This window comes from Xiphias gladius, chromosome 12 (genome assembly GCF_016859285.1).
Source record: "Xiphias gladius isolate SHS-SW01 ecotype Sanya breed wild chromosome 12, ASM1685928v1, whole genome shotgun sequence".
Lineage (NCBI taxonomy): Eukaryota > Metazoa > Chordata > Actinopteri > Istiophoriformes > Xiphiidae > Xiphias > Xiphias gladius.
Genome location: NC_053411.1, coordinates 18,479,947 through 18,507,893, shown reverse-complemented (window position 1 = coordinate 18,507,893; position 27,947 = coordinate 18,479,947). Strand labels below are relative to the sequence as shown.

Sequence of the window (27,947 nt, the reverse complement as noted above, 5' to 3'; positions counted from 1 at the left end):
TTATTTTGTAAAGCAGCTTCATCGACAAATCTGTGGAAATCGACACGTCATGTCCCCAAAGGGGCAGTTTAGAAGCAGCACGACGCCGTTTTCTCTGCCAGGGCCAAGGTCAAACACCACACACCGGACTTCGCAGGGAAAAATGCAAATTCATGGTAAATGATCCGGATCAGCCCCGAAACGGAATGGTTTCGTCCCTGGCCCAAGCCCCCGTCCCTCCACCAAGTTCGGTGCGTGGAGCTGCCGACAAATACGCCAACAAGCCAGGCACAGGTGATCACACAACCTCCTTGGTGGGGGCAATGAAACAGTCACACATTTTACGGACCACAGTTTTATTGGTCGTAGCTTCCTATGTATTTGCACCACGGGTCCCCAACACAATACACCTTACCAGCTACAATTAAGAACTACATCTCCCATGTGAACGTCACATCGGATATATGTGCGGAGCCTATTTCAGGTTTTTTGAACAATCAGGTTTGCTGCACGTTAAATTAAATTAAATTAAATTAAATTAAATTAAATTAAATTGGCAAGGGGAACGACATGTTGTCCCGCCTCCCGTGCCGCAGATGCCCATGCTGATTGGCTCAGAGCGAATCAGCTTCGCGTCAATCAAAATCTCGGCGAGTCGGCTCGCGAAGTTGGCAGGTTGGTGACAGGTAAGGATTATTATTTTTATTTATTTTTTTATTTTTTTTTTCGATTGAACTACGTAGCGTTCTCTATACACTGGCGCCGTTTTGAGGTTTTTAATCCGGTTGAGAAGAAAACGTTTTACCCCGAGAAGAAATGGCGAAAGACAGAGCTGGTGGGAGTTTGTTTCGGCGTAGTTAGCTAAGTTAGCTAAGTTAGCTAAGTTAACAAGTTAACGGCTGGTTTGAAAACAACGGTTGGAGGAAGCTTCGCGTGGAGGCTAAAGTTACCGTTAAACCATCGCGGAGCCGCTAGCATGCAGATTAGCCACCTGCTAACCGCCGCTTGGCTGCTAGTTTTCAGCTGGTTGTGTTATTTCGTGGACGTTTTACCACTCGGATGAATTCATAGTTTACACATACTGGTTGAAAAGCTAACGTTAGTTGGCCGGTCAGTAATTTAATACGGAAGAATTGCCAATTAAAGCTGTTCTCATCTACATGTTCTTCTGCGTCTGTTGTCAGACGAGGGAACGAGGATGAAACAGTGACATGTTAACCAGAAGTCACTTCCAGGCTTATTTTGATATGGTAAAAAACTCACCAGACCAAAATCATCATTGATTAATCCGTCACTTATTTTTTTCTATTAATTAAGTAAAAAAAAAAAAAATTAAATCAGAAAGTAGTAAAACATGGCTGTCACTAGTTTCCGGAGTCCAAGGTGATTTTGCCAAGTTTGTCCGATCACAGATGTTAAATATAAATCAGATTTTTAATAAAGAGACAGAGGACTACAGAGAACTGTAGCACAGACTCACGTCTGAGAAGCTGAAAGCAGAGAATGGCTTAAACAATTAATTGATTCTTCATTTGTTTTCTGTTCTTTTGTGCATTAATCAACAAGTAGTTTCTGCAATAGTAGTAACTCCGGCAAAGAAAGTACTCACACCTTTTTTCAAAGCTTTTGTTGCTTCTGATAATTATTTGCCATTTTGTGCTTAACGTGCTGAGTTTATTTTAAACCCAACTTGTCGGCTTGATAACTGGTTAATTTTTATCTCCCTACACTTGAAGGCAGATTTTTCTGGTGCAGCTTAGAGCAGGATGCTGGTGCCGACCATCATATGACTTGAATGTGTAAGCTGACAGTCCACGGTAATGTTTGCTGGACAGACGGTGACAGAGAGTCAGGCGGAGACATGGACGGAGACGGCGGTAAAGTCAGTCTGCTGATGGGTGAAGACGAGTTCAAGGCGTCCTGCGCTAAGGAGATGGCTCTGCTCGATCTGATGGAGAAGACCGGGTACAACATGGTGCAGGAGAACGGGCAGAGGAAGTATGGTGGACCCCCACCAGGTACATGTGTGAAAAAGGCTATGAACACAGGACATACACCAAAGAGAGCCAGACAGCTTCATGTGCTGCGATTAACCAGGTCAAAGTGCTGATTACAATGATTCATTTGTGTTACTAACCATTTGCAAGGCTTCATACCATTGTCACTGAAACTGAAAAATTATGTCCGATATATGAGGTAGAGCTGCGGCTAATTGTTTTAACTTGAGTTTATTTAAATTTTTTATTTTTTTTGGATAAAATAATTAGTCTAGAAAAACTAGATAAGAACAAATACATTTCACAAGTTTCCAGAGTCCAAGGCGTCACGTTCCAAATTCTTATTTTGTCTGAAGCTGAACAGCAGTTAAAAACTCAACGGGATTCAGTTAAAAGCTATAAATTATGATTCTGATTTTATAAATTACTTAAAACAGTTACCAATCAATAAAATTTGAGCTGAAATGATAACGAGTTTGAGAACCGATTAATCCTTTAAATCCTTCTTTAAGGAAAAAAACCCCAAAATGACCTGGTTCCAGCTCTTGTAACGGGAAGCTTACTGATTTTCTGTGTCTTCCATTATTTTTATACTGAATATTTTTTGTTTTGGTAGACTGGGTAACTAACATGGATATTTTTCCCTGTTTTCTGGTGTTTAGTAGACCAGACAATTAATCATTGAATTGAGAAGTTGTAGATTGATATATGAAATTGTTGAGTCATTTTTCTGCTGATCTACTAGTTAAATGCTTTGGCGTTAATAGCAGGCCTGTAAGAAATATGAGAAATGATACACATTCAAAAATGTGTGTGTAATATTTCTAACAGGCTTGTATTTCATAGGACTTTAAAATAAGATTTTGTAGATGAGGGGTGTGTACAGACAGTAATCTAATTTTCCGCCAGTTACTGATGAATTTCTAATTAAAGTCGCCTACTGGAAAATCCAGCTGCATTAGAAAGATTAATATCCCAAATAATAAACTCACCAATGATAAGTGTAGTTTCCCAAAAGAAGACCTGAGACATGAGGGAGATATTAAATGGAAAAAATTATAAATTGTCAATTAGTTTGGGCCAAAAATAACAAGAAAACCTGCTGATGACAAACACTGACATCAAAAACAAAGAGAACAGTGGGTCATATTGCATTTTTGTCAAAGGAGACATTTAAAATTGTTCACAACTAATATATTTTTCATTTTTGATTAATCTGTTGGGGGTATTCTCGAGTAATCGTTTAATCTTTTACATTTAATTATTCAATGATATATCATAAAACTGTGAAAAATGTCCAACCCAGTCTCCAAGAATCCAAAGGGGACGTCATCAAAACCCAAAGATATTCAGTTTACTGTGATTTAAAAAATAACCTTCACATTGGAGGAGCTGGAACTAAAGAACTGAGGCATTTTCTTTTAAAATCTGTTTTGAAAACAGTTGCTGATGAATTTTCTGTTGATTGATTAACTGATTAATCGACTAATCGCGGCAGCTGTTTCCCTCAGTACATGTTTCCTCTCTCATATTACATGACTTATGATATGCTCATCCACTGTAATTTCTGTATGACTAATTAAAGACACTGGGTTGTTGAGTGCTGATTGGTTAGTTGAACTTCTGGTGAAACATCTTTGTTTTTGTTTTTTGATTTTTTCTTAGCTATTGTTAGTTTTTATACATTTACTGAAAACTGCCATATGAGTGAGTTTAGTTTAGCAACAGATTCATAATGTCAGTAAATCATAAGTTTGGTTTATTGTCCAGCTCTAGTTGTTCAGCCCTAATCTGGAGTTTAACCCAAACTGGACTGGGACAGGTTCCCAAAGGCAGACTGGGACTGTGGTTTAGATCAGACTAGTCAGACTTCAGATGGATGTCGTGACTGTGTTAAGTAGTACTAATTTGCCACGAATTATTGGAAAACGAGGACTTTTTTCAAATTAAAAGCACGGCTGACCAAGTAACCGTGTTCAGTCTTAGAGCAAAGTTAAGACCCGCTTGACATTACAGACATGTCTAACAGATCTTTGTGGATCCTGCCCCTGTTAAAGATGGATCGTTAGAAGCCTGAAGGTGGCTGAGCTCGGCTCTTTTGACCAAGTGTGTCCGTGTGATCCAGGTTGGGAGGGCCCAGCCCCCCCACGGGGCTGCGAGGTGTTTGTGGGCAAGATTCCCAGAGACATGTACGAAGACAAGCTGGTGCCTCTTTTTGAAAGAGCCGGCAGGATCTACGAGTTCAGACTGATGATGGAGTTCAGCGGAGAGAACCGCGGCTATGCCTTCGTCATGTACACCAACAGGTAACGGCTCAGTAATATATAAATCCTTTTTTGTGTTGAAATTATTAGCGAACATTTCTGTGTGCTCGCTGATGTTACTTAATGTGGACAGCTGAATCACAGGCTGGGGCAAGACCTGGGCAGTATGATTGAAATCCCATTTGTCCTCAATGTCAGAAAAATGAAAAACCGCGATAAGTTTCCTTAAATTTCCCTCAGAATTCATTCTAGACCACTGCTGATAGCATTAATACATGTCATGTTTAACTCTGCTCTAATAAATGATGATACTGAAGAGGAAATGTACCAGTAATTTCAAATCATCACAACTTCACATAAATAATGCTGAATTACTAATCGAAACTACTAAATGGAAATGCTTAAATTCTTATTTTGTAGCTTTACAGTCCTGACACCATTAAAAATCTGGATTATAACCTATTATTTTGAAAACACAGGGATTAGGGCAGGGCCCTGGGTAATGAATGATTCATTACGATTAATAAATTATTGGTGATGACTGATTGCGATCCAGAGAGGCAGCTCAGAGAGCCATCCAGATGCTGGACAACTACGAGATCCGTCTGGGGAAGTTCATCGGCGTCTGTGTGAGTCTGGATAACTGCCGCCTCTTCGTGGGCTCCATCCCCAAAGACAAGAGGAAGGATGAGATCATGGAGGAGATGAAGAAGGTATACACAACCCTCATTTGCTCCCTCAGCAGTTTTATTATAACAGACACTCTGAAGTTTTGGGTGAATTGCACTGACCTCAGGAGGACTGAAGAGGAAAGTGATTAAAAAGAAGCGTAAACTAACTGGATGGAGGTGGATCTGCCTGAACATCCTCCCTTTGTACATCCCCAAGATACCAAATTAACAGGCACGAAAATCCTAAGAGATTGAATGTATTCTTAAGATAGTTGTCAGGACTGCATTGCACCGCATTTCAATTAACTTTGGTTAAAAGTTCAGTTATGACATTAAAACTTCCCTGGTGTTGCATTTGCCAAATAGGTTCAGTAGTTCAGACTGAGGAGGCGGTTCCACTCAACTTTTGTGTGCTTGCGGTTCCTACTTTCCTGTACATATTTTCAATCACTGATGGTTCTTCTTCAATACACCTTACCAACAATGATGAAAAAAATATATTATTCACGGCCTCCGGCCAGTTCCAGTTCCATCCAGTGAACCTGCAAAGAAGCTGCCCGACACTAAACTCCTGTATAAACAGCTGGATGAGTCTCATGTTTTACCTGTTAAACTCAATTTAATGCCTTTGTTCATCATCTGTGATGTGAAAAATTACATTCCCACTCAGTTAAAGAAATAAAAAGTGTTGGTCCTGGTCATACGGCACCGAGTGTCTCCCCATCGTCCGAGGAGTTAACCACAGCACCAGAGCTGAGAGAGTCGGAGCAGTGAACTGAAAGGAGTCTTCAACAGGAGACGACACAGCGGATGTTTCTGTTTAATGTCTGTTCCTTATCCGCCTCCACACAGACGCTGTAAACACTTTCTACATGTTCCCCTCTAATTACAGCTTCCCCACCATGCTCATCTCATATTTGCATATCTTTGTGTGTCCCAGGTGACAGACGGGGTGGTGGATGTGATCGTGTATCCCAGCTCCACAGATAAGAGCAGAAATCGAGGTTTTGCCTTTGTTGAGTATGAATCCCACAAAGCAGCAGCCATGGCCAGGAGGAAGCTCATACCTGGTAGCTATTTATGTTGACATTCTGCCACTCTTGCCCACTCTTTTTTGATTAAGTCCGTCTTCTTTTTGTCTTTTTCTTAACTGTCTGTCCTCCTTCTCTCAACCTCTGAGTCATCACTGCTTTTCATCCACATGTCCTCTGTCTTCACACACTCTTTCTTCAGCATGTGTGTGTTACTTCAGTCATTTAACTGACTGAGTCAGCTCCGGTCTTTTTCCAGCAGAGGGAGGTAAAACATAAAACATTGCAGCAAGAACGTCTGTAGGGGACTTTAACTGTGTGACTGCAGATACACTCAGTTGGCAGTTTATTAGGTACACCCAACTAAAACTCAGTCTAACACAGTCCAGTCCAACAGTTCTGCAATAAATCCCCCTTCATTCAACTGTATGGTCATTTTGGAGGATGCAGTGTGTGGTGCTGTTGAGCTGTACTTCATTATACAGAGAGGTGTGTCTGTTTTGTAGCCTACCTTTGATATAAATGAGGTGGACGAAATTAGAGATTAAATGATTATTTCATCTACCCAAAAAAAAGATCAACAAATATTTTGACAATCAGTTAGTCGTTCAAGTCATTTTTCAAGCCAAAATACCAAACAATCCCCTGTTACAACTTGTTCATTTTGAGGTTTTGCTGTTTTACTTTGACTTAAGTGATACTAAATCACTCATTTTTATTTTGTTTTTAAGTGTTGGACTGTTCGTTGGATACAACAAGACATTTAGAGATGTCTTGCCAACTGCAACTGCTGATTGATGGTGGTTTTCACCACTCTGATCATTTGAATAACCCAAAAATATAGAAAGATCACCTTGGAACGTTTACTAATGTAGAAGTCACATGCAGGATATAGCATTTCAGTAGCAGCGGTTTAAAAAAACTGTGCTGTAAGAAAGGTCATGAGTCTGTGTTGAAATGGACCCAGTACGCCTGGGTGATATGACCCAACTGTGATATATAAAGTGAGACAATATTGATTTACTGTAGAAACCACTAGAGGTTCCGCTTTACCACTTCTGTTGAGGTGTCTGTGGTCTATACTGTAAGTCCATCGTGGACATCGCTGCAAATAAATGAGCAGGAAGGCTATAAGTCAGTATTTGACCTTTGCATCAATGTAATGTAGTATATTGATTTGTAATTGATTACATTGATTTCCACTGGATAAGCCAAAAGCACTTTTTCCCTCTGTAAACAGCAAGATTTCCCACAGGACGTTGTTTAGCAGAGGTAAGATCCCCTCCTGTGATCAGTTTGCAGCCCGTTTCCACCCCAAAAACCTTTCCAGGAACCTAACCCACGTGAAAGTAAATCAACTTCTTCTGCAGGTGCCACAAAAGTTCCTGCTCCCAGGTACTTTCCAGTGACCCAGGACCTGTAGGGGCCTCATCAGGGCCTCTCACAATATATTAGAGTAGAGGTACCCAGTCTCCACTGAGATAAACAGTGTCTCCAGGAAATGATTACACTTCCAGAAATGACATTAGACTGAGGGAAAACCATTTGTTGTGAGATGTAGCACGTCATGCCACATAGTAAAGGACTGAGCTGACTGTTTGGACCAGTGGTTGACACCCGTGGGCTAAATCTGACCGTCCATCAAAAATATTTGCCCCCCCGATGAAAGAGGAAATCTTCCCTTTAGTTCCAACCAAATATTTATCATACTGGATTTTTCACACACAGTATATGACATACAACTTTTTACGAGAGAGAACTGGACAAAATGCCAACTAAAGATAAGTGTCCCATGGTTACATAAGAACACACATAATTAATTTACAACAGTCACATAAAACAAAACAAAACAAGACCTGAAAGACACGTTGGTTTAAAACGCAACTATTTTAAACGATTACATTCTTCATGAAAGATTTTTTTGAATGTGATGTTTGAATGAGTGCTGCAGCGCTGCTCGTCTTTACAGTGCAGCATTTCACTGCAGACAGAGGGAAATTAGAGTGTGAACGTGGAAAAATATTTGACTCTGTTCTGACACCTACAGCTGTTATTTCAGTATATGAAATATACATTAAACAAGGTAAATTTAGGTAAATATAAGAGTCAGATCAGACCTGGAACCAGAAGGTTAAAAGGACTCGGATTGGTCCCAAAAAACTCTGGATCGGGACATCTCTGGTAGAAACAGGGATCTATCTGTGTATGAAATCACGTTTCAGTTGTTCCATTAGTATTGTCAGGTGTATTGTCAATATGTGACTATTGGGAAGCACAGTCCAGTATGTAGGTGACGTTTGAAAGCATTCAGCATGTTCAGATGTAGAACTTGAGGATGTTATGAAAAAGTTGTGACCCTGCCGTGACTCTTGTCTTTAACAGGAACCTTCCAGCTATGGGGTCACTCCATCCAGGTGGACTGGGCTGAGCCTGAGAAAGAGGTGGATGAAGAGGTCATGCAGCGTGTCAGAGTCCTTTATGTACGTGTGTGTGTGTAGTTTTTATATGTGTCTTTTTTCCTGAAAATCCTTGAAAAATAACGATCGGTCGCAAAATAATAACTTGTGAAAATAAGTATTTTGTGATAGACTGATGAGGTAAATTCAGGTAAAAGGTTTCATTTATTACCCTCTTTAAACCTTCATCAATCAGAAATGAAATAACGAGGAAAGTCAGAGGAGATTTTTAAAGCCTTCATACAGCTGAGACAGTTTATTTATAACCTTCATCATCTCCTCCTGTTCTATCCTGTGCTGCTCTGCTGCCAAAGGTCAGTGTTTTAGGCAGAGGCCTCTGAAATTTTCAGCAGCCGTGTTCAGATCAAAGGTGAGCGAGAGCAAAGCAGCAGGGAGGAGACTCACAGGAGCTGTACAACCTCCAGGGGATCAATTACTGTGGAGGCTTTTACACTGAAAGACTGAGATGTTGATCTGAGGGCAACAAACATATGCCTAAAAGCACCTTACAGTTGTGTGTGGGAGGGTATTTTAGCCCGGAGAGCCCAGAAGTATATAAAACCCTTGGTGATGTGTGTGTACTGATGCACGGATCCACAGTGAATCTGCCTAGCGATGAAATAACCACCACTTCTGATTCAAGATGCTCTCAAACAGGTCATCAAACTGAGTGTCGGCTCAGTTTGGAGAGAGGTTTTATTCTCATCAGTGGTGGCAAATTTGAAGTTTCAGGGACATTTGAGAGGTGGAAAGCAGAAAGATGATGACAGGAAATTCCATTAATTCTCAGAGGACATTGAATAATTATTATAGCAGATGTTATTTACTATTTTTGTTAGATGTTCAGTTCATTAGAAGGCCGTGTTCAGTCTGACTATAGTGGAAACTTTTGACTTTGTCCTCCCTCCTCTCCTTCCTCTTTGTCCTTCCTTGACTGTTGACTCTATACCAGAAAAAGTTTCGATCCCTGATTGGGGTCGACCAGTTATGGAGCTGGCCGCTTATTGGATCAGATATTCATAATTTTTAAGATTATCCGATTGTCGTTAAAATAAATTAGTTGAAAAATGCACTACTTTGGCTCTGATGCAGCCGCCTCTCTCTGTGAAGTCGCCACTCTGTGGTATCGAGCAATGTCCCTACTAAAGCATTATCGGATTGGTTACACGTCACGAGTAACAGCCTATCAACACTGAAGGCTACAGGCACAGACGGGCACAGAGAAACGCGTTTGCAGACTGGAGCAGCTCTGGTGAGCGAGCGGAGCTGTCTGAGCCTTAAGGCAGCAAATGTTGCTGAAGATGCAAAAACACCACATTCTTATGAACAAGTTAATTTGTTGATCCAAGACACAGCGAGCCTGAGAGAGCAGGAGAGAGACAGATGGACAGACAGAGAGAGAGAGAGAGAGAGCGTGCAGCAAAAAACACTGTAACACACAAACGCTGGCAACCGGAAATGGCAGCACGTAAATGGCCACTGGCTAGTTACTTGGAATAAATTTTACTCAAGTAGAAGTAAAATTACTCGTGTAAAAATGTACTCAGTTAAAAGTACAAAACAAGCCAGTTAAAATGTACTCTGAGTAAACATGACTGCGTTACATTTTTCAAAGGCGGAAAGGGAGGTGAAAAATGTTAGATGGTGCCTGTGCGTACAACTGATGATTACAAGTATACACTCAGTTGTCAGTTTATTAGGGACACCCAGCTAAAACTAGTGAGGTCTAATACAACAGTCCTGCAATAAAGCCTCCTTCATGAAGGTTTTAATGTTCAGTTTTTATTAGAATTGAAATCAACTGTATGGTCATTTTGTAGGATTAGTGTGTGGTGCTGTTGAGCTGTACTTCATTATACAGAGAGGTGTTACTATTATTTGGCCTACCTTTATTGATATAAATGGGGAAGACAAAATAATGGAAACACCTGAACACCACAGCAGGTGTCCATAGACTTTGTGTAGCATCATTTTTGTGTCGGAATTTTAGTTATTCTTAATTGTGACACCTAGACTTTCAGTGTTACTGCAAATGTATATCGATTTCAGATGTCGGTTATTGGTCTCCTTGATAACTAATAATCAGTAGCAGACCTGAAAAAACCATATTTGTCGCCCCCCTAATCTCAGAGACTATTCTGGTTAAATTTAAGGTAAAAAAAAAAGACAGAGTTAACTGTAAGAGTCAGGGAACGGGCCCTTTGAATCCGAAAACTCGTACGTCCTCTTCTCAGAATCAGATGACGATATCATCTGAAAAAAGTCAGATCTTTTCTGGTAATGGTCATGTTCAGATGTTTTCTTAAGTGTCAAAAGTAATTACTACTTTTCATGGTGCAGATTCACCAACATGTAAAGAAATTTCCATGAATGTAAGATATTTTTGTTTGCACTATAAATACATTTTAACACAAGGCTCAGAATGTACTATCTACATGTTTCCTACAACTGAAACACTGTCACTGTCCTCTAGCAAGTCCTGTGTAGATATATTCAGCATATTGAAAGAGAAATACAAACAAACATGACTTTAGAGTCTACAGCCATGCTAGCAGCCCTGTGAGGCTGCACATCGCTGCTTTAAGTAGGGCTGGATATCAGCACTTATCTCCTGATTTGATTCTCTTCTTGATGATTTAGTTGCATCAGATAAACACCAATGTTGCTTAAAGCACTTCTCAGAATTTATCCTGGATATCCTAATTAAATTTCTTCTGCATAGACTGTCAGTAACAGACACTTGAGCTAAGTACAGACGTCCATTGTAATGGTCACTGTGAGCACAGACAGGACAGAAACTGAAAGTCTGCTCACGGCCTGAGATCTGCAGACAGCTGTTAGCTGGTGTTCGCTCCCCGGCAGGGACAGACTGAATAAAGTAGAATCCACACATTGTTCACGCACTGTGTGTTATATTATGTTATGACAGAACCAACTCAGACTTGGGCAAAACAATAATACAGTTACGTGCCCGTGTGTTCCTCTGCTGTAGGTGCGTAACCTGATGCTGAGCACAAATGAAGAAACTCTTCATCAGGAGTTCTCACACTTCAAACCGGGCTCTGTGGAGCGCGTGAAGAAGCTCACTGACTACGCCTTCATCCACTACCGCTGCCGTGACGACGCCGTCACTGCGCTGAGTTTAATGAACGGAGCCCAGATCGATGGAGCCACCGTGGAGGTGACGCTGGCCAAACCGGCGGGGATCAAAGACTGGGCTGTAGCCAGGAGGAGGTACAGTAGCAGGGCATACCTAGGAAACAATCCAGGGGGAGGAGGAGGAGCAGGAGGAGTAGACGGGATGTTTGTTCTGCACAGGAACAATGGAGGGATGATGGAAGAAGCTGGGGGCGGATGCTCTCCGCTGAGACCCTTGACCCTGCCGTCACGCCTGGGGTGCACCTTCTACCCAGGAGCAGCAGGAGGTGAGGAGGAGGTTAATGCGTGTGTGTCTGTGGGTGTGGGTGTGGGTGTGTGTACAGGGCCCTAAAAACAACATTATTTATTAGTCAATAGACATAAATGATATTTTTAATTTAATATATATTTACATTATAGACATAAAATTAATCAACTATTCTGATAATTGATGTTTTAAATAAAATAACACGTGAAAAAAATCAATAAATTGATACATAGAAAATATATACTATAGACATAAAACTGTAAAAGAATCGGATTAAGTTTCAAAATCAGCTCAATATTGTGAAATATTGCAATGGTCTGAACAGCCAATCACTGGCTCTGTCCTTTTTGTCTTGATTGACAGAGACTCTGTGACTTTGGAAAAAAATGTTGAAAAAAAAGACCAGCATTAAACTGCTGTACTGCACTGTGAAAAGAAAGGTGATGAAATAACATTTTTGACAATAAGCTGATGTGAGTTATTTCATAGTTTCATGGTTACATTACACACTATGTTGTTATTTATAGGAATATACAGTTCATAATTGCAGAACTACCTTTGGGTCTTTTTCCAAAATAAAACTATTTTTCTAACCACTGCTGTGACGCATGTTTACCAAGTAAATTAGGAATTTAAATTACAGATTAGGTCAACATCAAGTTGCTTGAATTATAAATTAACCAACACAAAATAATGACTTTGGTTAAAATTGTGGCGCTTCCTCTCCCGTTTGTGGTTATTCAATGATTGGACAGACAAAATACAAAGTATTAAACATAACAAATGAGGCGTAAAATAAAGTCTGAACCTTTATCAAAGGCTTCAACAGTAAATAACCTGTAAGGTTATCGAATAAACATGAAACAGGTTCCCTCAATCTCTCCACAGAGAGAGGCCCCAGGAGAATGTGAAATATGTGCTGTTTCTACCAGCAAAATAACCTCTTCTGGACCATTTCAAGTTTTCTAATGAACTCCAGTGCAACTTTTTGTTTTATAGTGAATGCAAACTGGATCTATTTTTTTAGTCTGCCCGTAAAATCCCTCTATTTATTTATGATTTTTCAGTTTTTATCCTACAAGTTAGAGCAGGTTTTTGACTGTCTTATCCAGTACAAACTGCATTCATCAAGTCTCACTCGAATATTGATACAGCCACGATTTTAATCTAGTGATGAGGCGTAACTCTGGTTTCCTGATGCCCGCAGACATTTCTGAAAATGAGAAAAGTTTTAGAGTTAACTCTACCACAAATGGACTGTGAAATATTTATGAGAGGGAAGATGTCATAGCATCGAGACACTACTACACTCCCTTGTACTACGACAAGAGAGTGGGCGAGAGAGATAGAAAGATGTGGAGAGAATCGAAGAGGGATAGATGAGAGAGAGAGAGAGACTCATTGGAAAAGTAATTAAGGATTCACTTTGGGAGTTAGATACATAGTGGAGATAAGAGACAGATTCAGGATGGAGATGGAGCCTCAGAGATGGAGAGAGCTGGACAGAGATGGGTAAAAGTGTAAGAAGAGGGAAAAATGGGAAGGAAGACATACAGTGACTTCAAAAAGTCTTCAGATCCCTTCTATTTTTTCACACTTTATATTGTCATAGATCAATTTTATTGATTAAATTGCATTTTTTGCCCATCAATCTACCCTCAATAACCCATAATGACAAAGTGAAAACATTTTTTAAAAAATGTTTGCAAATTTATAAAAAATCAAGAACTGAAATCTGACAGCCTTCGCTGTGTTCAGGTGCTTCTTGTTTGCTTTAATTTTCCTTGAGATGTGTCCAGAACTTGATTGGAGTCCATCTGTGGCAAATTGAATTGATTGGACATTGTTTAGAAAGACACGCATCGGAGTGTATATAAGGTCTTATAACTCACACTGAATATCAGGACAAAAACCAAACCATGAAGTCCACGGAACTCTCTGTAGACTTCTGTGATAAGATTGTGGTGAGGCAAGGATATAAAGCGTATAAACCAGTTGTAAAGATACAGAATGCAGGCGAGCTGAGACTGGGGCAATAGTTACCCCCTCAGCAGGACAATGACTTGAAGCATACAGCCAAGACAACGCTGGACTGGCTTCAGGACAAGTGTCTGACTGTCCTTGAGTGGCCCAACCAAAGCCCAGACTCAAACCCCATAGAGCATCTGTGGAGAGACCTGAAGATGGCAGTTCACAGACGCTTCCTGTCCTGCTGGAGCCCCAGAGGATCTGCCAGGAAGAATTGGATAAACTGCCCAGGTGTGCAAAGCTTTTAGAGACTTATCCAACAAGACTTGATTTCCTGCCAAAGGGGCTTCTACAAAGAACTGAATTAAGGGCCTGAACACTTTTGTAAATGACAGATTTAAGTTTTTGATTTTTAATAAACTTACAGAAATATCTGAAAACGTGCTTTCACTTTGTCATTATGCTTTATTGACTGTAAATTGATGGGCAAAAAAGGCAATTTTGAAAAATGTAATGATGAAAATTTGATTACGTGTTCAAGACATGTATTGTGACACAGATGGATTTACACATGAATGCACTCCTCATCTTAATTGACTGGTTATGTTTCATATATCACGGTGATTATAGCTGCTCAAGTGTTTTGTGTACTGTCAGCTAATGTTGGTGATGCATCATGTTGTCTGCAGGATGGCCGCATAGTCGTGACGGGCAGCTCATGCATTTCTTAGAGGTTTTTATTCATGCAGTTGTTATGATGTCATTATAACCAGGATTAGTGGTTACTCATTGCTGTTTTTTATTAAACAAAACCTCTTTTTCACTGACTTGAATCTTAAATCATTGTGTGATTGAAGACACTCTTACAATATTTCAACAAAATGAAACCTTATTCCTCTACTCACCACGAGCTGTCTGCAGCGGTGGAAAGCAACGCCAAGCTTGACTCTTGTTTTGTTTCTATTTCTATCACTTTTCCTCTTCTACTGAAGTTAGCATGCTAACCAGCTAGCTCCAGCTTGACCCGTCATCTAAAACCACTTTGCGATAGTGAGTCACTGTAGCGTCCAGTCTGCCCTGAGTCCAACATGAGAGGATGAAGAAATAGCTTTGCTCAGAGGACGTATCCTAACCTCTTGTCTCGAAAACGCAACGATGGCGGATGCTCTTGGACGTGGATATTTAGGGATAGCAAAAACTTACATATAGCACCTATTTTTTTTTAAAGTCAAATATCTGATGGAAAAGAGCACTTCAGCAGCAGAACAGGTCTATCACCATCAGTCCACTTATGGTGTAGACGTTCCCAACGTTTTTGGCTTTTGACCTCTAAACAAAGCAAAGTAGGGCTGCAACTAACGGTTATTTTCTTTATCGATTATTCTGACGCTCTGATCATTCTGATCTGATTTTACCAATGAACTGATTAATCGTTTTGTTTATAATATCACAAAATAGTTAGCAATGCCCATTACAATTTCTGCTGGAAAAAATAAACAGAATTTTATGTAGAATTTTTTCATTTATATATATATTTTAAATCCTTTTAATCGTCTCACAACAGATTCCTGTTTCATTAAACTGTCCAATAGTCAATATGTCTTTTCTAATTAGTGCTAATGCTAATCCTCTGCTTGTCTCTGTATTATAAGATGACCTGGACAGGTGTGTGTTTCCGCTCTTTCCCGGGACGCCCCTCTCCCCCACCAGCCTGCTGTCACTCAAGCAGAGTCAAATCGGCTCTGCTGTCAGCCTGCTCGACTTTTACTGCCTCAAAAACTTCTGGTCACAGCCCGAATACCACCTGTACTCAGCACCTGGACAGGATGGAAAACTTCTGCTCCTGTACAAGGTCTTTACACAACTCCTAAAGTACAATATCAAATTTTAAACTCCTGGCTTTGTACAACAGACCGACGCGCTCCAAATAACGTTAAAGAGGCAGAATGGTGAGATGGAGATTTAAGTGGCATGAAAAAGTTTGTGCAGCCCTGGTCAAAATTTCTGTTGCTGTGAATAGTTAAGTGAGTTGAAGATGAGGTGGTCTCCAAAAGGCATAAAGTTAAAGATGAAACATTCTTTTCAACATTTTAAGCAAGATTAGTGCATTAGGCTTGATGTGTACAATTTTAGAGTAAAAAAAGGGAAGGAGCACCATACTCAAGTTTGAGCACCCCAAGAGATTTGAGCTCTGATTTAACTTTTACCAAGGTCTCAGACCTTAATTAGCTCGTTAGGTCTATGGCTTGTTCACAGTCATTGTTACCTCAAGCGGCGAAAGCTGAAGGTTGTTGCCATGGCCCTCACAGGCCCACAAAATAAACATCATAAAAAAATCTATGGATAAACCTCAAAAGAGCAGTGGATGCAAGACGGCCCAAGAATGTCACAGAACTAACTAGAAGCCCTTTCCTGGAAGGACGGATGAAAATCCCCACAACAAGAACCGAAAGACTCTTAGCTGCTCCAAAAAGCATTTACAAGCTGTGATACTTGCTAAAGGTGCTCTTTTTAATTAATGATCAATTTGTTTCAAGCTCTTTTCCTTTTTTGTTATTTTGAAACTGTAAAATATGGAAATAAAAAAGTATTTTGCTCAAAATATATAAGAAATGTTTCATCTTAAACTTCATGCCTTTTGGACATCAGGACATCTTTCACTCACTTAACTATTCACAGTAGCAGACATTTTGACCTGGGCTGCCCAAACTTTTTCATACCACTGAATGTATGAAGTAATGCAGGGGATTGTGCACCATGGACTTGCACAAGGATATCTGCTATTTCCAATGTCAGGACACATCTGATTACATTATTATTTAGATTATTTATCACTTCACTTCACCTTACTTAACCTCATTTTACTTTACTTCAGTTTATTTTATTTTATTTCAACTTCACTTCAATGGCTTCACCTCACTTTATTTCACTTTATCTGACTTCACTTCAGTCCACGTCACGTTGTTTCAGCTTCAGCTATTTCACTTTACTCAACGTCACTTCACTTATCGTTTTTTCACCTTAACTCATTTCACCTCACTTCATTTTATCACACACGTTTCACTTCACTTTACTTTATTTGCTGCAGATATTAACAATAAATAACAGAAGGTGTGGAGTAAAAAAGCACATAAATGTTTGTGTTTATCATGTTTGTATGTGTGTGTGTGTGTGTGTGTGTGTGTGTGTGTGTGTGTGTGTGTGTGTGTGTGTGTGTGTGTGTGTGTGTGTGTGTGTGTGTGTGTGTGTGTGTGTGTGTGCGCGCAGGTTGTGATGCCATCTACACGAAGCACCTACATCCCAGACAAGCTGTGTGTGCTGCTGGATGACGCCAAAGAGCTGGCTGCACAGACCACCCTGTTGAACCTGGGTACCGTTCAATACACACACACACGCACACACTTCCGCATACCCGATGCAGAAGCATAAATCGATCTTAACATGTTTACACAGGCGTTTAACTGTTTACACATGCCATATGAATAAACAAGCAGGGTTGTTAGCTGAGGCAGAGGAGTGGCAGTGTGTGCTGCATGGCTTCTTATGGGCGGAGGAGGTTAAAGAAGGTGGGGGCTTAACATGCAGGCACAGAATTTTCCTGCTTGGAAACATATTATTTGAAATGAGAGGTTAAGTTGGAAACTTAAAAGAAATGTAATTGTTTGTCATCCATGTTTGACTATTTTATTTATTTATATGACACATAGTACATGACAGTGATAATGTTTTTTAGCTGGATGTTGGAAAACAGGTTTTTTCCTACTCCAGCAAGTGAGGTGCCAGGTAAAAAATGTATAACGGGCTTTATAATTCAGACCTGTAAACTTCACCGCTTGTAGCGTGATGATAACGTGTTTAGATACTGAGGTTAAAGTGAGGTGAGCCCTTTGTTTTCGGTGTCTGCCTCTTGAGATAGTGCTGTTTGTCTAACAGGGTCAGTTAACGTTAGCCAGCTTTAGCTGTGTTGCCACATTAAATGCTTTATAATAAATACACTTGTGCACAAGCTTTTCTGTCCTCGCTGTGGATCTCCAATTAATTCTCCGTTTTGAACAATAAACAGAGAATCATAGATCATGACTTTGAGTAATATTTATTTTAAAATATTCAGTAGTTGTGAACACTTTAATGCACTTTAGGAACACAAAACGGGCTCTGAAGCTAAAGGAGCCCGTTTTGTTTGCATTATTACATTTTTACATTCACAGTCTACCATCATCATTTTTTCAGATACACATTATTGTCTCTTCTTCTTTTAGTGTTTTGCATTTACATTATTCAGATAAAGGAAATTAAACAGCACAGAACAAAACTAAAATAATATCTTGATAGCAATAAACTAGGTTCATTCTTTTATTTTAGTCATTTAGATCGAGGACTGATTTAACTGACAGGAAGACAAGTTGTTGGTGCTCAGCAGCTGATTTACACAAAGTTCAGGACCATGCAGGGGCCACGCAGTCACTTTAAATACAAGGTCACCTGAATGCTGAAGGCAAAGTGGATTCTCAGAAAGGGAACTTGTTTGACTTCAAAGCAGATATGACAGAAACAGACCCTCTTTGGCAGCCAGTTTATGTTGTGTATTGCCTGAATGTCTCGTGGCAGCCGTCAGAGTCTTAACTCGTGCCATCTGGATCTCCATCTGAGCCAGTCACATCGCTGCCTGCGCCAGCGTCTCTCAAAACCTGGCTGCAAAAACAAAATGTTCTACCTTCTCTTCAAAGTGAGATATTTGAAAGTATCCCTCTGGGTGACAGCATGCTGTCTGGAAAGAAATCAAGACTCCAGTGAATATGATCAACCTTATCGGTTATCTGCATCTAAACATCTACATTACAAAACCACGGACCATCTTGTGATGGGGTCACAGCAGCCAAGACTCAACATGTCAACATGTTGAGGTTCTGACCCATGAGTACTCTGTAGTCATTACTACATTAATACGTGAGTACTCTGCACTCATGGGTTGGACCACGCCCATCCTTGAACTCGGCCTTCATTTTGATCTCAACTACACAAGTTTCGTGTCTGTACCACGGTTGTGACGCTATCGTGACAAAACCCGTCCACAGACAGACGCAGACAGACGCAGACAGACAGAGGCAGGCTGGCAGAGCAGAGAACAGTGTATTTTTTTTACCCCAAGTGGTTAATCAGCATTCTGGAAGAAAATGTTTGTGTTAATGCTCAAACTGACAATCTGCAGTCTACACCACTAGTCTTCTTTAATCTGTACTATGAGACATGCACACTAAGGGCAGGGTTATACTACAAGAGAAGTGGTTTGTAAAGCACATTGTCAGACTACGTGAAAGTCTTTATAGTCGTTTACAGAGTAAAAGTCAGCTGTCCTAGAGAGGGGGGAAATGTCATACCGTTTAAAAACGAGGGTAACAGGGCACATTTTCAAACGGTTTCTCCTGGACATCTTTCATAGTGTTGCATTTGGTTGTTCACATGAAAGGTGACGGATAAAGTTGTGTAGCAAATCATTTATTATGTAAAAAGTAAGATGACAGTGAAAAATACCCTCCATTATTTCCTGGAGCCAAGGGGATGTCTTCAAATTACTAGAGATACAAATCAGTTCAGTAGTTTTTGCATAATCCTGCTGACAAATAAACTAACCAACAAACACCCAAAGGTGAAAACAAAACCTCCTGGGCGGAGGTAGTAATTTAAAACGTGGTCATTCAATAACTGCTCAAATTAACTGCTCACTGTAGCTGATTACATATGCAGCTGTATTTTATGAGCTGCGATCAAACAAATATTAATATTTGTTCAGCTGTCTGACAACAGAAACAGCAAAATATGGGTCAGGGGAGACGGAATAAAGATTTAACCAACTGAAACTTATCAGAGGAGCAAGACAGAAGAAGAACAGATTTGCCTGCTTTGTTTGTTGCATTTCACACTGTGGACACACATTGTTTTTAAACCCCATCAGGCTCCTTGTCGCACAGTGAATCCATCCCATGAAGGGCTTTCCCTAACTTGGATTTTCCTGGGAAGCCTGCAGTATTTCTTAGCTTCTGTTTTGTTTTTTTGTGCAGAAATGTCCTCGCTGTGGCTGAGTTTCGGAACTACATTTTAAGTTTGAAGTTTCTGTTCGAGACAGAGCGCAAAATTTGTCCTGCTTCACGGTGCCAGTATCAGGATACAGTGATAGTTGAAGAATCCCCCATCATGCATTTCTTGTAACACACAGCTGTTCAGTCCTTCAGCTCTCTGTCCTGAACATCGTCCCTCTAAAATATTACAGAGCATGAGTATTACCAAGTGTGTGTCTCGGGGATGGAGCTTAACTGCGGTTTTAATTCACCATCCATGCAGTTAAAACTTGGACTCAAAGGAGTCTTCACATCAGTATGAAAAGGAAATAAAAACCAGAGAGAAGAAGAAAACTGGTCACCTTAGAGCAGGAGGAGGCTGAAATTTGATTCTGAGTCAAAAGGCTTTTTTAACTGACTTGCAGGAAACAGGTTTGTGTGGCTGCAGCGCTCATGTTCCAGCCGTCTGAAGCGCCGACCACCAGCCGACCAGACCCCAATTAAAAATGTGTTTTTGGCACAATATGTTACTTTGAAAAACGTAAAGAGAAAAGATGCAAGTTCCTGGGCTGCTGGACGTCTGCCCTTTGGTGGATGCTTTTAATCAGACTCTTACACTTCATCCATTTTTTATCTTGCTCGCAGCTCCAGGGGGAACCGGATATCTGCTAGTGATAGAGCTCAACCCACAAAATTGTCTCCCCTTTCTCCATTCCCCCCGTTATTTTCTGTCTTTCTTTTTTCTCTTCCCTTCTGCCTCAAGTCCCCCCTCCGTCCTTTATCTGTCACTGCATGTATCAATCCCTCCAGGATCTCATGTTTTTTGGGTTTTTTTCATTTGAATGTGGCCCAAAATAACTACATTGGCAACAACTTTTTTCAAAAAACAGCAAAATCATGTCTGTTTTTGTTATTATTTGATACATTTCTGTAACATTTCAAAATTACAAGTCAGTTAAAAGATATTGCAATTACTAAAATATAACTAATATGATCACTTTGGTTCACGGATGTGCAGCAGTGCAAAAGTGCTGAGTGACGGTACACTCTCAGCCAATCACATCACTGGTCTCAAGGCTCTGGCACTGCTGAGCCAATCATAGCGAAGAGTGACACCATGACACACAGAAATGAAGAAACAGAGTCATAGGATTGGTTTCCATCTGGATGTGGCTCAAATTTGAACCAAATTTCAGAAAATGAGAATGAACGTCTGTTTCCATCCACTGCCGTTGTGTGAATATTAGGAGTTGGTTTGAGTTGGTGGATGGAAACTCACCTGTTGTCAGGACGGTGCAGAGTGGCACCCAGGGGCAGATGGTGTGATTTTACAGCTGTGTCCATGTTTGTGGAGATACTAAATTGTGCTCATGTAATCCTGGTATGTATGTTACCAATTTTATGTTGCAACACACTGATCTAAATAATAAAGCCACAAAACTAGAATGGCACTCAGTAGAGCGCGTAACCCTGCCAAGGCCAAACAATCCTACATGTCTGTCTAGCTCTTATAATAGAAAATTGAAAGGACAAAGGAAGTAGTCTGATAAAATAAATGATTTATTTGTCATTAAACATAGTATGTACAACTCTTTGTAATGTGGATTCACCAAATCGGGATTATTATCTGGATCCACACGAAATTTTAAATTCTTGGATCTCAACACCATAAATATGTATATCTAGATCCATACATTATTTATCTATAAATAATTTATATTCATATTTTTTATATTTATATAAAACCCAAATATTTAAAGAAATTTTGACATTATTATTTCCTGAAGAAAATGTGGAAATATCCCCTATCTCGCAGTGTAAAGGAAAGTGATAGAAAATTCCTGGATCCGCCCCTTTAACCGGATCCGCACCAACATGTAATGGGCTCTTCCCTGGCTCCGGGCCCCCTCCCTCCACCAAATTCAGTGCAAATCGGTTCAGTACTTTTTGCTTAATCCTGCTGACAAATAAACCAACAAACAAGCAGACAAAGGGGAAAACAGAACCTCCTTGGTGGAGGTAAGAACCTCTTTATGCACCAGAGTGCAGGATTTCAGGAATGAAGCAGAAAACGCCGCTTTTTTTCTAGGAAGGTTGGGATGGTGAACAAGGATGTGACTGACCTGTGTAGAAGCCTCTCATACGGTATAAAGCAGCTGTGGACAACAGAAACTGTACGAATCACTAACATTCATTCATTGATAAATGCAGATGGATTTACCACTGTTCCTGCACATTTAACATGATTTTTGATGCAGATTTATTTTAAGTTTAAGATTAAAGCTTTTACTCTCAGCTGGATGTCTAAAACCCAGTTTCCACTAAAATACAAACGAGCTTCACGCTGCCTCATTTTCATAAAACTCTCCCGTGCACTTATGTAGCCTGAGGGCAAAGTTCTTCCTCAGAAGCCAAATCTTTTTTGCTGCAGTTGAAAGGTTTGTTTGACTGAAACCCGATTTTTCTTTAACTTAAGCTCATAAAAGTGGTTCTGAATTGGATTTATTTTGCAAGCTGTCAGGAATATTGCAGGGGTTGACTGAATCGACTGCATTTTTTTTGCATATACTACGTGGCCAAAAGTATGTAGATAAGCCATATTGGCTAGTGGACATCAATCAAATAAAAGAAAGTAAAAATGTTTATCTGAGGACGTAAAGGAGCTGTCACATCAACATTTCTAGTCTGTACATTTTTCCAGCTTCAGCAGCTTCTTCATATTTACCACATATTACATTGTCCACAAATGTTTATAATCAAGTGATATTCCCAAGTATAGTGGTTAAGTACACTTGACGTAGTCATTTCCTCTAGTGTGATTGCACCACCAGCTCCTTCCCTCTCTTCACCCATCTTTACCTCTTTCTTTGTCCTCTCCCCTTTCTCTCCACACGTCTTATCGTATCACTCTTCCCTCATTTCCATTTTCGTTTACCCCTGCTTTTTCTCTTTCCCTCTCCCTCTTTCTGCTTCTCTCCATCCTCCTCGTCTTCCATCCCTGTCTCACCGCGCTCTCCCTCTCTCCCTGTTTCCTCTCTTCCAGACTCGTCCTTCCTGAGCGGAGCTTCCTGCGATTCTCCCAGCAGCGCCTCTCCTCCGCTCGCCGCCCCCCCCTCCGCCACCAGTCCCGGGGTTCTCACCTGCGGCGGCAGGGCCTTCGCCTCTTGCGTCCCTCCCCCTCCCGCGGCCCCTCCCTCCCCCTTCCCCCTCTCTCCCCTCTCTTCTCTCTCCACGCTCACCCCCCCTGCTTCCCAAACTCAGAAGCTCTACCTCAGCTCCCAGTTACCTTTCTACTGACGGTGAGGCACACAACGATCTGATGGAGTCAGTGGAAGACCTACTGTATTTGTAAGGTTACAGCTGTATAACGGTTGGACTGAGCTAAAAGACCAGTCTAACCTATAAATGCATTTAGCACATGTTCATATTCATGGCCCAGCGAGTCCGACATGGTGATCACCAGCCCAGAACAGGTGGTGGTAAAGGGTTAAAAATAGTTTTCAAGCTAACACTTACGAACACTGGAGTGCCTCGCTGATCGCAGCTGTGCCAGTAGGAGACACCTGCTGTGGCAGGAACTACCACAGAGGCGGTCCTGAGTACTTTGGCAGGTGTTTAGATGTCTGTCTGTGGACGGATTTCGTCACCGTGATAGAATCACTACTGTGTAAGATCCAGTAGCCTCTCGCGGTTTAAAAAAAACCTTCAGGCTTCAGGGCAGGTGGCTACACGTAGCTACACCCGCAGTTCATAAGGGGCATCCACTCTGAATACACTAAACACCGGGACTCTCCGTGCTCTTGTACATGCTTCCTCGGGTACCTTGACGAGCCAGAACAGGTCCATCACTTCTCTCGTGGTTTTGGTCTTATCTGTTTCTTTGAATTTGGGGCGACAGTGAAAGTCTTTACATTTACACCGGGGTACACACAGACACACACAGTCCAGCTGTCATCGATTCCTTTTGTCACATGAGACATTTCATCCACCGACCTAAAGATGTGACATGTTGTTGCAGGAGGCCTTTTCTTGTCTGAGAGTCAGCAGCAAGAGGAAAGTCCACAGCAGAAGAGGTGCATCAAGGGGAGGAGGAGGCAGAGGAGTGCGAGGAGAAAAGGCAGGACTGTCTTTATTATGACTACACTACCAAACATTTCCCAACGCAGTGTTTTTGTAATGTGCTGCCTCTGGCTGACTTTCAGAGCACCACCATTTTAGCTTCAGATGTTAAGCACAGACAGAAGAACAGAACTGTTCATGTCCTCCATCTGTTTGTTTGATCTCCCTCTATTTTAAATTTCTATCTCAGCTAGAGCTGAAGGGAGGGAGGGAAGGATAATATTTAGTTTCTGATGAGCGGCTCGGCTTCTTTTCTCTATCATCTCTGATAAACTGAAAGAGAACAATGAGAGACACTGTTTACGTTTCACAAAAACGGACAAATCCAACAGAAAAAACATCCTCTATCAACCTCTGTTAAATGTCACCCTCCGTCTCTTCTCCTCCTCCTCTCTGGTGTTGTTTTCCTACGGCCAAAGTTCCCCTTAGACTTCCCATAATGCCACAGCAGGGACACATATACTTGTACATGAACAATTGCCATCAAATAAGGTGATTTTTGTTGTTTTTGTCTTAGCTGACAGTTTTTTGTTTTTTTTTCCATTTTGTTTCAGTTGCTGATAATTTCTTAGCAAATTAAATGGAGGGTGGCTTATCCCTCTGTGTTTGTAGCTACCAACACCTCTCATGTCTGTGTTAACCTGAGTTATGTGAGGGGCGGAGGAAACCGTGTCCAATCCATCATTTCACAAACAAGTTCTTGTGGTTACCCGAGGAACAACATCTCGTTCTTTCTTGTCTGCTAATTGGCCGGAAAGAGGCGACCTCATGAGAAAGCTGAGATGTTTAGAGCCTCTGGTCGTCTCAGACAAATCTTGAGCTTGGAAAAAAGAAAGCAGGACATTTTTCCATGTTTTCTTATTTGCCTGACCCACTTCATGATCGGGTTTCTGTAGATTTTAAAGGCTCCGGTCATTTGAAGGAGAAAGAAAAACCTCTGAGAGCAGATTTAAGATGTTTTTCCTCCAAACTAAGTTTAAAGACCCTTTTCTTGTTGGTGTTTTATGCTTTTAAATCACATTGACTAAGAAAAGAGATAAAACATAGAGTTAAAAGGAGATTAGGAGATTAGATGTGTTTTTCTATTGTCTCCTCATGGTGCTTTAGCATTAGGAAAATGAGGAGAACGAGTTATTTCAAGGCAGATTGTGGAAATTCATTTTTCCATACTTTTCATATTTGTAATTGTGCAGTGCTGTAAAGGAGGAAGAAAGAGGAAGACAGATGCTGAAGTGTCAAAGACAAGGTTTTATTTTACAGGTCTGTCATTCCTTAATAATTTCCTTTAAAGAGCTATGTAATTTGGAACTGAGTCAGCTATTTGAGTTTAGTTAGTATTGTTGCTTTTTAGAGGAATTTTCTTGAAAACGAGCGCCATTTAAACCTAAGTCAATATTCATTATTATTTATTTATTTATATTTATTTCATTAGTTTATTTCTGTACATTTTATTCTTCATATTAGTTAATTGTATGCTTGTATATATGATCAGCTGACCTTCTGTCTTCTTAATAAACTACTCTTTACAGAAGCTAATCAGACCTGAAACGATTAGCCGATTCGTTGATCAGTCGATTGATGGAAAAATAATTGTAATTCTAATAGCAGATTAATCGTTTCAGTCATTTTTCAAGCAAAAATTACGGAAATGCCAAACATTTGTGACTCCAGCTTCTTAAATGAGAGGATTTCCTACTTTTTCGTTGTCATACATCATTGTAAACATTGTAAAATGTTTGAGTTTTGGACTTTTGGCCGAATGAAACGACATTTGAAGACGTCACTTTAGGCTCTGGAAAGTTGTGATGGGCTTTTTTTTTTTTTACTATTTTCTGAGAGTTCATAATTGAGAAAATAATCAACATATTAATTATGAAATTAATTGTTAGTTTAAGTCCTAGAGAAGTTAATAGCAGTTGAACACTTTCTCTTTTTTAGATATAATTAGTCCCAGATTACATAGTTCTTTAAAAGAAACTTAAGAGGAAATTATTAGGGAATTTATGTAAAACCAAGTGTTACAGAGAAGAGGTCTGAACTGAACTGAACTGAACTGAACTATCAATTATAAATTCTGTATCATCAAAATAAAGTTCTACAATTTAAAATTTACAAGTAGCGGGTATTGTATGTACTGGCTTCAGTATTTTTATATATATATCTATAGATATATATATATTTAAATTGACAACCCTTCAGCCAACAAAATAAATAAGTTAATGAGTAAAAAGTAAAACCGACATTTCCCCATTTTGTATTCTTAGCCGTGTAAAAAAAAAAAAGGCTTTGAAATAGCATTTAAACTTTATTTTAAAAAATATATGTACACAAGTATTTAAAGTACTTTTGACATCATCCTTTTGTTGTGTGAGAGCTGGAGAGGAGGATGAAACCTGGAGGTGTGTTTCTTTCTTTATCGGAGGATGAGAAATTAGAAGCGGAGTGGAGTCACTGTTGTCATGTACATAGTTCTTCTAAAAGCTAAACAAAGGACAAACGTTTTATTCGCACTTAGTGATCAGTTAAATTAATTAAGTGTGGAGGTCAAACGAGTTTTCACGTTCGTATTCTGTCCGGCTGAAAGTTTGAAGAAGTTTTATTGATCTATTTTAACTCGTCGAGGATCAAACAAGAAGCGAAACAAAGAGTGGTTAAAGGCAAATTATTTTCTTTATGTACATGTTTTATTTGTTTACTGATTGTTTCTGTTCTGTTCTGTTGTTGATTCAGGCTCTTTGGAGCCTTGAATGACTTTATATGAACATTTTTATATATTTATACAATGAATGTGTTTTTGTAGGGTTTTACCTCACCTTTCAAGTCAGACTGTGAATGTTTTATGATCCTTTAATCCAATTAGTGTTTGACTCTGCTGGTTTAAAGTCAAAGTTTCTCAAGTTTTGTTCAGACATTTTGTTCTCAGGCTAGAAAAATTGAGATTTTTTTGTTTGTTGAATTACTTTGGCGACTTTAAAAGTGACAGCGAGAATTAGATTATTTTAGACTAAGGTCATAATATTTGTAGTTGTCTTGTCTGTATTCAGTGATTTAGCAAAAACCAAACCACGTTGCAATGGGATTTTTTTTCCTCCTGTTTTCAAATTTGAATTGGTATCGGTTTAGTGATACGAATTTATCCTAAAATATAATAATAAATAATAAAACCTAATCAAAACAAACAAAAAAACTCAGGAACTCAGCACTAATTGAAAGAAAATGGCCTATTGTTAATGAATATGATCCTATTTATTAAAAGTTACTGTAGAATTTCCATTCTACAAAATATTAGATGTCACACCCGCTTTAAATAAAGAAAGAATGAAGAGTTTGATTACAAAATGAGAACCCAGCCTTGTAATTAAATTGTAACATGGAAATGAAAATAAAACAGAAGTGTTATTGTTGAAGTGATGTTATGTTATTTTTCAGTGATTTAGAAACACTGGGGGATGAAATTTCAGCCAGCTACATTCAGAGAGTCTTTGTCGCTGTTGACCGATGTACAGCTGACGTGTTTTTTGTAAAAGGAGAAGCCGTGAAATGTGTGTTTGCAGTGGGCACTGGCCTCCACATGGGCTGAGCCTTGTCACCCGTTCTGCGAACGTCGAGTGTCCGGTCCCGCGACCTCAGGTTTACATTTCTGCTTTTTGCTGGTGAGTTTTTGATGATTTGCTGCAGTAGCCCATCAAACCCGTGCACGCGCACATTCCTGATGGATTACTTTGTAACGTTAACACTGTGTTTCTTTGTGATTGTCGCAGTAGAAGATAAAATGTTTGTGTTTTTTGGCGTCTGAGAAGTTTTCAAATACATAGGTCTGTTCTTTCACAGTGTGTCTTGGCTCAGCTTCAGGTCACTGATGTACTTTATTTTTACCGACGCATACAGGTAGAAAACAGGTGTGACGACATACTTGCTTTCGTGCTTTGTGTGTATCTGAACGAGTAGAAACCATGGCGACACTCGAGGAGGTTACAGTGTTGTCGACGTTGAGTTCAGG

General features: G+C 40.0%; 1 protein-coding gene across 10 annotated transcripts; it reads left to right on the top strand.

The window, feature by feature from the left end:
• Positions 1-185: 185 nt before the first annotated feature.
• Positions 186-27,320, top strand: rbm46 (RNA binding motif protein 46). 10 transcript variants are annotated; one of them, XM_040140765.1, is made up of 12 exons: positions 575-654; positions 1,815-1,997; positions 4,102-4,282; positions 4,797-4,953; positions 5,852-5,981; positions 8,325-8,422; positions 11,391-11,632; positions 11,717-11,823; positions 15,425-15,624; positions 17,040-17,142; positions 22,872-23,127; positions 23,847-23,955. In XM_040140765.1, exons 1-11 carry the CDS (start codon positions 576-578, stop codon positions 23,123-23,125), a joined length of 1,734 nt encoding a protein of 577 aa, XP_039996699.1. In that variant the 5' UTR covers position 575; the 3' UTR covers positions 23,126-23,127; positions 23,847-23,955. The 10 variants fall into 10 exon arrangements, with proteins under 10 accessions (XP_039996696.1, XP_039996701.1, XP_039996693.1 ...); XM_040140762.1 differs by lacking the exon at positions 575-654 and adding an exon at positions 186-273 and having other exon boundaries at positions 1,716-1,997; positions 11,391-11,823; XM_040140767.1 differs by lacking the exon at positions 575-654 and adding an exon at positions 189-273 and having other exon boundaries at positions 11,391-11,823.
• Positions 27,321-27,947: the final 627 nt, after the last annotated feature.

What these genes read in the sequence shown, in the direction of transcription:
- rbm46 (XM_040140757.1), top strand. Translation starts at nt 576, where the DNA reads ATGCCCATGCTGATTGGCTCAGAGCGAATCAGCTTCGCGTCAATCAAA. An exon ending in TCATGGAGGAGATGAAGAAG is followed by an intron (nt 4,954 to 5,851) that starts GTATACACAACC and finishes TGTGTGTCCCAG; the next exon opens with GTGACAGACGGGGTGGTGGA. An exon ending in GACCACCCTGTTGAACCTGG is followed by an intron (nt 17,143 to 22,871) that starts GTACCGTTCAAT and finishes CCTCTCTTCCAG; the next exon opens with ACTCGTCCTTCCTGAGCGGA.